At 33.6% G+C, this 11,010-nt stretch overlaps 1 protein-coding gene across 1 annotated transcript; it reads left to right on the top strand.

Moving 5' to 3' along the window:
* The first annotated feature begins 324 nt into the window (after positions 1-324).
* On the top strand, positions 325-1,540 carry LOC141403214 (uncharacterized). The gene is made up of 2 exons (XM_073985397.1): positions 325-1,452; positions 1,535-1,540. Exons 1-2 carry the CDS (start codon positions 325-327, stop codon positions 1,538-1,540), a joined length of 1,134 nt encoding a protein of 377 aa, XP_073841498.1.
* The last annotated feature ends 9,470 nt before the right edge of the window (positions 1,541-11,010 follow it).

The raw sequence follows: 11,010 nt of genomic DNA, 5'->3' as shown, positions 1-11,010 counted from the left end.
TTTGTCCAATTTTGCTGGATCTAACTCTAGAAAAATCCATTTTAGCGGCCAGGTGTTTATGCAATATCAAATATTAGTTAGTGGGGAATATGACCGATGATGCCTCTATCTCACGGTGTATAACTCGGCGATATCGCATTATCCGTTCACGCACGGCATATTTCTTTTCTGGCACAACAGTAGATTTAGGGAGACCCTGATTGTTGTATAATATTATTAAATATGAATTACCCTGTTAATATTACTTACCACTGTATATCATATTAGTTGTAACTATTGTATAGTACATAAAATAGAATAAATGAATTCATTCCGATAAACTACATGGTGTCAGGTGGACGAACCAAGAGAGACAATAAGACAAAAAGTGTAAATCGTGAAATTATTAAAATGGAATCATCAACAATAAATAAAATTAATTTCCAAGCAAAAAATATGGCTGAAGAATGGAAAAAATGGAAAGATGTGTTCAGAATGTTTTTAAGAGCCACAGGCTTGGAAGAGAAAGAAGACAAAAGAAAAGTGGCATTGTTATTGCATCATATGGGACCGGATGCATTGCAAATTACCAGCTCGTTTGATGTGAATCTAGATGAAGTAAAGTACAATGATTTGATCGCCAAATTTGACACATTTTTCGTACCAAAGGTTAATTTGGATATGGAGCGGCACAAATTCTTCACAAGGAAGCAAAAAGAGGATGAAAATTTGGAAAGTTTTGTGACAGATTTAAAGAATCTGAGTCTATCTTGTGATTTTGGAAATTTGAGAGACAGTTTGGTAAACGGTATATTCATATGTGGAATGTCCGTTAGTTTTCAGCATATAAAAGAACGATTATTGAGTGAAGGTGAAATAACACTCGAAAAAGCTATTGATATTGCTAGAAACATAGAAGCAGCACGCGAGAATGCATCACAACTGTCACAAAACAGCAATAACAACAACACTTACGATATGAGTGTAGATTTATTAAAGAGAAATTATGCTCAAAAGAAGCTCTGTCGCAAATGTGGGCTCTCTCATCAAAATATCTGTCCAGCCGAAAACAGCATTTGTTATAACTGCAAAAGAAGGGGCCACTATGCAAGATTGTGTTATAACAAACAACAAAATCAACAACAACGTACGGCAAGATATGTAAAAAATGTACATCAACCAAATGATGACGAAGAGGGCAGTGAAGGAAATGATTTTGTGGTTGGAAGTTTAACATGTGTGCGAAAGGCGAACGAAGGTAAAATAAACAAATTGAAAACAACTAGTATGGAGACTAATGCGTGGATTGTGGAAGTGATGATAAATAACAACAAAGTGAAATGTCAAGTGGATACTGGAGCTGATGCCAATATTTTGTCTAAGAAAATCGCAAAGAAGTTGGGTTGCGAAATTCAAGCAACGAAGACGAAGATATACACATTCAGTGGTGAACCCTTGCCGATAACTGGTAAAGTTAGAATATGTATTAGTTTTGAGAATAAAATCTATAGTAGTATATTTTATATTGTTAACCTATCATGTAAAAATATTATAGGATTAAACCTTGCAAAACTGATGAATTTGATTAGAATCGTAAACAAATTGAGTCAAGAAGACATATTTAAAAAATTTTCAGATGTTTTTGAAGGTTTAGGCCTGTTAAAAAATGAATGTAAATTGATGTTAAATCCTGAAATAGAGCCTGTAGCGGATCCCCCAAGAAAAATTCCATTTTCGTTACACGGTGTTCTTAAATTGGAACTGGATAGGATGGTCAAGTTGAATGTAATATCTAAAGTTGAAAAACCAACACCTTGGGTTAGTTCCATGGTGATAGTATCCAAACCTAATGGTAAAATTAGACTTTGTTTTGACCCAAGAAATTTAAACGAGGCGATACTTAGACCGCACTTTCCATTTCCAAATATAGATGATTGCAAAGCAAAATTGGCTGGATCTAAATTTTTCAGCAGCATAGATGCCAAAAGCGGGTTTTGGATGGTTCCACTAGAGAAAGATTCCACTGATTTATGTACATTTAATACGCCATTTGGGCGATACAAATTTTTACGTTTGCCGTTTGGAATAAACGCAGCATCGGAAATATTTCACGCAGAGATGATTTATATTGACGATTTTTTAACATATTCAAAAACTTTAGAAGAACATGAACAAATAATGAAAAAGGTCCTAGAAAGGGCGAGACAGGTTGGTTGCAAATACAACAGGGAAAAGTCTAAATTTTTTATGAAGGAAATTAAGTTCATTGGACATGTTTTTAATAGTGAGGGAGTTAAAGTTGATACCAGCAAAATTGAATCAATAATGGAGATGTCTAGGCCAACAAATATTACTGAACTACAGAGATTCTTAGGAATGATAAATTATGTTGGATCATTCATTGAGAATTTGTCCCTAAAAAATCAAAACTTAAGACAGCTTTTGAGAAAGGATATTGAGTGGCACTGGAACGAAACGTTAGAAAAAGAATTTAATAGTTTAAAAATAGAAATGACTAAAACACCAGTTTTAACATATTTTGACCCAAAAAAGCAATTGATCCTCACTGTTGATGCCTCACAACACGCTGTAGGAGCTGCAATTTTGCATGGAAAAAATCCAATTGCATACAGCTCAGCATCACTCACAGATGCCCAGATAAATTATGCTCAAATAGAGAAGGAATTATTTGCAATACTGTTTGGATGTACAAAATTCCATCAGTATACATATGGCTGTAAGGTGCTTGTTGAGACAGATCATAAACCGTTAGTGTCTTTGTTTAAAAAGCCTCTCTATAAAATTCCTCCAAGATTGCAAAGATTTATGATTAGATTACAATGCTACGATCTGAATGTGGTATACAAACCAGGGAAGAATATGTACATTGCTGACACTTTATCTAGATGTCCTTTGCAAGAAAAAGCATTAGTTGATTTTGATGACGATGTAGCTCTTCATTTTAATTTTTTAAGATCCCATATGGAAATTCCGTTTTCAAATGTGGATGAAATAAAAGAACATATTAAACCAGATTTAGTGATTCAAAAAATCAAATATTACATTATGAATGGATGGCCAAAGTTTAAAGATAGTCTAAACTCAGAAATTTGTCCGTATTTCAAAATTAAGGATGAACTCACAATTCTAGGTGATTTAGTTTTAAAAGGGATACAAATTTTAATTCCAAATCTTTACGTTCAAAAATATTGAAAGGTATACACGAGGGACATATGGGAATGCAAAGATGTCAAAGTTTAGCACGTAAATCCATATTTTGGCCGAATATGTATAATGACATTACAAATATTGTCTCTACGTGTGAAATTTGTTTAAAGTATAGTTATTCCAAACCAAAGCAAGAGATGATTTCTCATGAAATTTATGATGTGCCATGGTTCAAAGTTGGATCTGACATTTTTGAATATAAAAGAAAGCCTTACCTTCTGGTGGTAGATTATTATTCAAAATATATTGAAATTGCGCCTTTGACAAATGGTTATTCTCGCGCATATGTTATAATTAAACTTAAAGCTATATTTGCCAGACATGGCATACCACAAATATTTATTTCGGACAATGGTCCACCTTTCAACTCCAAAGATTTTTCAATATTCTGTTTAGATTGGGGTATTCATAACATAACGTCAAGTCCTTATCTCCCTAGGTCTAATGGTCTTGCCGAAAGATCTATCCAGACCATCAAGAAAATGTTTCAAAAATGCGAGGAAAGCGGATCTGATCCACATATAGCCCTTTTACATTATAGAACGACTCCGAAAGGGAATCTACCTAGCCCAGCAGAATTATTAATGTCAAGGAACTTAAGGACAAAATTGCCATCAGTAGTTAGTAATTTTAAGCCCCGACTTGTGGACGAAGAAAATTGTAAGAAAACAGTAAATAAAAAAATTACAAAATCAGCTAATTGGTATAATAGAAATTCAAAAAAGTCAAAGTCAGATAGATGTCCCGGTGACAATGTTTTCTTTAAAAGAACCCCAAATGCTTTATGGTCGAGTGGACAAATTATTCCAAATTGTGAAGAGCCAAGATCTTTTCTTGTAAGGGATAGTGATGGAGTAGTATACAGGAGAAATGACCAACATATTTTGTCTAGACCGGAACAAATCGATAGTACACCCGAAAATGAAAATTTGGAAGCTGAAATCGAAACTGTCAATGAGCAAAATGTTAATAATGAATTTGGAGTTGTAAATGAATCATTGAGTGATGAAAATGGAAGTTTTAATGGTGGATCTCAACATGTTTTTAAAGAATATGTAACAAGAAGTGGAAGAAAAATAGTCAAGCCAAAAAGGTTCAATGATTGAAATAATTAAAGAATTAATTTTTTAATTTTGTATATTATAAAACACCTTATATTCTTTTTATAAAAAGGGAGATGTTGTATAATATTATTAAATATGAATTACCCTGTTAATATTACTTACCACTGTATATCATATTAGTTGTAACTATTGTATAGTACATAAAATAGAATAAATGAATTCATTCCGATAAACTACACTGATGACCTTCGTTTTTTGGCGAGGGCCGGCAACGGTTGAATTCATTAAACTAGTTTTTCATAGTCCTTTAGGATGGTCCTTTATCGACATACAAAGATTTAGTTTGATCGATGCATTCTTGTCGCAATTATCCACGTCGAAAATTGTGAACAATTCTTGGACGAAGATGTTTACGAGTAAATTCCATATTTTGGCGGTAGCGAAGGCCTTCGTTAGGACAAGATCCACCCACAATGGATGTTCGGTCGCAAGACCAGTTCTTGTTAAACTCTCGACTGATATGTGCGAAAATGGCGTGAAATAATATTGTGGTACTGTGCCTTTTCCGAAATCCATGATAATGTTGTACACCTGGGAAACAGCTTATCATAACGGGGAGGATTTGTACCCCTAAAATCTTTACTATTGGCGACAGCAGGGATATCGGACTGCAAAATTTGCATTTGTTGACATCGTGTGGGCCCATCGACCAGAAGATATGTAGTGAGCGGTTGCAGCTATTCGAGGTTCTGAGGGAATGACAGCTAAAGTGGTGATGTGTAAATTTTCTAAACTTTCAGCATTACTATGGCTCAGAAAAGTACGGCGGTCTGAATTTGGTTTGACCCAAGCGAAATAATTGCTTGTCAAGACACGAAATTTATCAGACGGGGTGCCACAATAGTGTGGAGCTGTGGCGATCTCCTCTTACCCTAGTAGAAGTATCTTCGTTCATGTGGAGCTATCAATGTGCTCGCCAACGCTGTACCCTTTCGTTTGTACCCTGGTCATTAACCAGGGAGAAATGACAAAGCTCATGTTGAAGAATTGGGACTTCAATAACATAATGTTTATTGCCCTCAAAAAGCGACGGTGTTTGTCTACACCTATATATCAGCTTCTAAATAGGTATATGTTAAATAACCTTACTTCAACTGTTTCTTTACGAACATTTACCGTAGTACTGAGGAATCTAAAATCACTAGCAAACTAACTCTCGGTTTTACAAAAAAAAAATATATTCAGCAAATGTTTATTTCGATTTAATTTTGTTAATCTAATTTCCATTTTTCAAAAAATCTCAACAACTAATTAAACGTTTTTTTATCGAAATAGTCACTACGTTTGTAACACCTTTACTAAATTCAACGCCAACGGTAGGAAATGAAATGAACGACTTATAAATTAAACGATGAATACAAAGTGGAGCAAACAACGCAGTCACTTTCCCCCACCTCCCAAAAATTGCCAAAGGTAACAACAACAACGGCAATGACAAAGAAATTTTAATAAAGTTGGTAAATAATTCATTAAGCTGACTGCCTGTGGCATCAGCAACAGGAAAAAGAAACAAGCACCAACATTAATGAAGTAACAAGGCAACCAGCCAACCAGTCAGCCCAACAACCAATAAAATACCCACAAATAGACAGACAGAATCGCCATCAACGTGCTTTTGTGACAAAACACAACGGTTTACTTTCACGAATGCTTCCGAACAATAGATAGATGCAAAACGTGCAAGCACGTGACATAGTGTAATGACATGGCAGCAAATGTTGCAGCAAGAATTCAGCATTGCAATTATTGCTACATGGAAAAAGTTTGTGACTTTTTGTATTCAAAATTAGTTAACGGGTAAATTGTTTATATTTGTTAAGGAAACGATGCAAGGTTGGAAAGGAATGGTCAGTTTTCAGGTAAAGTTCTTACCAGATATATATAAGCCGTTGCTAGCTGCTGGTGTTAAAATATTCTTTGGTTTGGTTGTTGATTATACCTGTCCATAAGAGAGGGAAAAAATACTTCAAATAGATTTGAAATAACCACAGAGAATTGGAAGTGTGAAAGAAAAAACACAATTTTAAGTTGCTCAGTAATTCTATTGGGAACAAACAAAAAATTTAATACAAACGAAAGAAATGCTTCAATTGCTAATTTAAACTTTGTGAAATAAAAATTTGTCTCATTCTACTAGTACCTACACATGGTCAAACATTTAGCCATACTCGGTACTTCAATCCTATGGTTTTGCGAACAACGGTAGAAACCTCGCTAAAAAAATTAATGTACGAGGAAGTTCACCAAACGATACAACTGAAACTACATTTGAGACGCCAAAATTTGTTGTCTGTGTATGTTTCGATGACAATTTCCAAAAAATAATCCTAATGCCAAAATTAAAAGAGGAAAATAGCAGAAAACTTTTTCTAAGGCAATCACCATTGACAATCATTCTCTACGACATACATTTATAACCAAAAGAAACATCGGTATGTTGGCGTTAAGCGGACATAGATCCATGTTTAGGTATAGCAGTACCTCTCGAATTTCGGTATTTTGAAGATTTCAGAAACAGTTTTTAATCAAAGAAGTGTTGTGACCCCTCACAACACTTTTCCTACAAAAACTGTCAACATAGGCCCATGTTTAGGTATAATGGTTGTAAATGATAGACCGTCTGTCCATCTAAACCTTGTAACCACGCAATTTTGATCGGATCATCCCCAAATGTTATGTATTGATGGGAATCCCGGAGGGAAAGAAGTCTATTGATTTTGTTGATGCTCGGATAATATTTGGGGTTCGGAATGGGAAAAAAACTTATTTGAAGAAAAAGTCAGCGTTTTTTTCCAAAGCGAATATCTCAGCTTCTATAAGAAGTATAACAAAAGCAAACCCTTTCAATGAACGTAGAAGATATCACCTTTCTAACGATGTAAAGTAGGTTGTCTTAGGTGAACGAAGATATCACAATAGTCGCAAACAAAACCCAACTTTTCATTTTTGCGATTTTAATTATAATATCAAAACTTTGGTTGCAAACTTTCCATAAACAAAGCCTGACTATGAAAGTAGAAAATCCTATCTTTACCATAATGTAAAGCAGGTTGGCGAAGGTACCCAAATAACGTAGATATCGCAATAGTCGGTAATACATCGCATTTTTCAAGTTTTTGTAATCACGCTACTGTCGGAATTTTTATCGGATAAACGGATAAATAATATTGAAATGGGACTAAAGAAAATGTTTTAGCAGAGAAAATTCTGTACAAGATTGGCTGATTGATATTTTGCTAGGTTTTACCATTTTTGAGATATAGAGTTTGTTGCTGTAAAAATTCTCTACAAGATTGACCTTTATGGTATATTCGTAGGTTTTACCGTTTTTGAGATATAGAAGTTCAGATCAATCATTTAAATTTTTTTTCTCAGGTATTCAGGCTTTTTCTTGAAAACCGCAATTCCTATCGGAATAAGACTAAAGAAACTGTTGTAGCTGTGAAAATTCTCTACAAGACTAGGTTGTACCATTTTTGAGATTCATATATAAGTTTAAGATGGGAAATTGTAGTCATGACACTGTTTTATAAGGAGACGATACAGTCAGTGCATTGTCCCAATTTGAGCTTCTATATCTCAAAAGCGGTAAAACCTACGAATTTACCATAAAAACCAATCTTGTAGAGAATTATCATAGCTACCACATTTTGTTTAGTCCCATTCGATTGAACTTGCGGTTTCCAAGCAAAATCGTGAAAACCTAAAAAGCCATAAAAATTTCAACTTGAATCGCGATTTATTTAAAAAGCGCTCCGGCGATTTTTTTATTTTTCACATCTATGAACATTGTAGTTTCAGAATCCGCAAAAATTTCTCAGGTGTAAGCACCTTCTATTTAAAGTTGCTTCAAGAGCACCGTGTATAGTGTATTTGTGTTATATTTTTGTATGAAATATAAAATACACAAAAAACTTGTAAAGCGGTTCATCACCAAAAACTCAAAGAGAGACGTTAGAATGAATGCATAAGGTGACATTTTTATTCATCATAATAATTATTCTTCTTATTTTATTATTTTAAGTTTTAATCAAATTATATTATGACTTTCTTTTATATTTAATTTTTACTAGAAACGACTAACTCAATAAGTTTTTTTTTTTTTTATTATTGTTCTTATTATTTCAATACGATACCTATCGTATATCAACATAATAGACCATGGGTGAACTGCAATATTTTTTCAATATGTCATATTTGGTACACATAATTGACCTATAAGTAACAGGAGAAATATACGCAAACGTACGTGATTTCCATTGAATTCAACAATTGAGTGTTAACCGAATATACTAACGGATCCTTTGGTTTGGGAAAGATTTTTTGTCAAACAATTCTGGAACTGCCTACTGTTTGTTTGACAAATTTCGTTTAAAAAACAACGCTAAACTCAGTCGCCCAAATCTTACTTACCCTTCTTGAAGTTTAAGATTTTCCATTTTCCACATACAATGTTGTTCGCTTCAACTGCATACATTCGAACGTGTTATACTTAATTTACTTTTTCAATTAAAATTGCAAAGTGAAGAGTGGTGTGAGTGAATTATTTAACAATTTTAATGTGTGCAAAAAAAATTAATCAATCACGTTAGACGTTTTAATCAAATAGTGCAGTTGAAATAACAACAGAGTACAAATGAAACTTTATTTGCACATAATTAATTAAATAATTAATTAATAAATTTATATAAAATGGAAAAAATGCAATTAAAAATGTAGCTTTGCTGATTACCACTGCCCGTGGGAGTGGGGAAAATACTTCAAATCAATTTTAAATAACCACAGAGAATTGAAAGTATGAAAGAAAAAGACACAATTTGAAATTGCACAGTAATTCTATTGGGAGCAAACAAACAATTTAATACAAACGCAAGAAATGCTTCAGGTGGTGATAGCATTTGCTTGCATTCTCAAACATGTAACATTGTCCAACAATTGCTCAATTTAAACTTTGCCAAATAACAATTTGTCACATCCATTTTTCGATCAGGAACATAAATACACCCAACAACTCTACACATGGTCAAACATTTAGCCATATTCGGTACTCTAATCCTATGGATTTGTCGAACAACGGAAGAAACCACGCTAGAAAATTTAGTGTGCGTGGAAGTTCACTAAACCCAACACCTGAAACTACATATGTGACCGAACAAAACTTCACTCTGGGGCACCAAAATTTGTCTGTGTATGTTCCGAAAACAATTTCCAACAAAAAAAACCTAACGCCAGGAATAAAAGAGAAAAATAACATAAAACTTTTTCTAAGGAAATCAACATTGAGGCAATCATTCTCTACGACATGCATTTACTACCAATAGGAATGTCGGTACGTTGGCGTTAAGAGGACAAATCTAAAATGGCATTAAAAGTCTACGGAAGGAAATGGAAGTCGCAAGTTTTTCTGAGGTCTTATATTCTCTTAAATTGATAATTTTAATGCCATAAATACCAGGAGTTTAAACTACCTATTTAAATTGTCGTGAATTAAACGTTCTAATGTAATTGAACAAAAAAGACTATGCGGTAAAGTAGTTTAGAAATTCTAGAGAAAGTGAAACTTTTAATGCTATAAATACCAAGAGTTTAAATTGTCCTGTATTAAACATCCTAAAGTAAATAATCAACTCGAAAAAAGCAAAGACAAAAACCCTCTTTGGTACTCCTTTTGCTGCTTGACTTAACTATAAAAAGAATATTTTGATAATACGTTTCCTCAATGTCTTTAGAGTTTATTCAAATTCCTATCAGGCATTTTATCTGTTAGAAAATAAGGGCATAAACAATTAAGTCGGTAAAATCCAGAGAGGGGAGTATTATATGGGACCAATATGAAAATATGGACCAATCTAAACAATTTTTGGAAGGAGGTTTTTTATTCAAAAATAACTCAAAATACCAAAATGCCAAAAATCTTCAAAATGTCTCAAATCAATCAATCAAATCGCTATATGTGGATCATACCATCAACAGGCTCTATAAAAATAATTTTTCACAGAATCGTCGATAACTCAACCAAAACCAAAATTCATAACAACAGAACAATTTTAATGATAAAGTGGCTAAAACCTTCAAAATAACGTAAATCGGTACATATGTACATATGAGGATTATGACAAACTTCAGATCGATGAATATTTCAAACCGATACATGAACACTAGGCCGGGGCGATTTGATAACCTTAACCGGCCCTTCGCGGTTCTGATTCCTGGGATTTAACTGAGCAAAAAAATCCACTGGACCATTTGTCTACGGTGAAAATCAAGCCTCCCGATTTTGACTTGAAGTTTTTTATTGAGATTTGCGATATTTCAGACAGACAAGAATTGTAGCCAACACAATAATTAAGAACTATGTAGTACATCGCAAAATATGTAGTACATCGCAAAAGTATCCTTCAGGCATTTTTGACTTTGTGAAAGTGCACATTTTCGGAAAATATCGATAAATGACACTGTGCTACAAAAGTTGACCAAAAAAATATTGAATCTGTCTGTTACAAAATTTTATCGTTTTGGGGACTTTTTTGCTCAGTTCAATCCCAGGAATCGGAAACGCGAAGGCCCCATTAAGGTTTTTTTCTTTCCCTTAAATATATTTAAGAAAAAGTGTACACACTAGTTCGTCCATAAAATACTCAAAAAATAAGCGTAAATGGGGTGAACAAAATTATTAAGG

Source organism: Musca autumnalis, unplaced genomic scaffold, assembly GCF_047663935.1.
Source record: "Musca autumnalis isolate F117 unplaced genomic scaffold, ASM4766393v1 scaffold_4, whole genome shotgun sequence".
NCBI lineage: Eukaryota > Metazoa > Arthropoda > Insecta > Diptera > Muscidae > Musca > Musca autumnalis.
The sequence above is the reverse complement of the archived record's forward strand: the minus strand, read 5'-3'. Positions and strand labels throughout refer to the sequence as shown.

What these genes read in the sequence shown, in the direction of transcription:
- LOC141403214 (XM_073985397.1), top strand. Translation starts at nt 325, where the DNA reads ATGGTGTCAGGTGGACGAACCAAGAGAGACAATAAGACAAAAAGTGTA.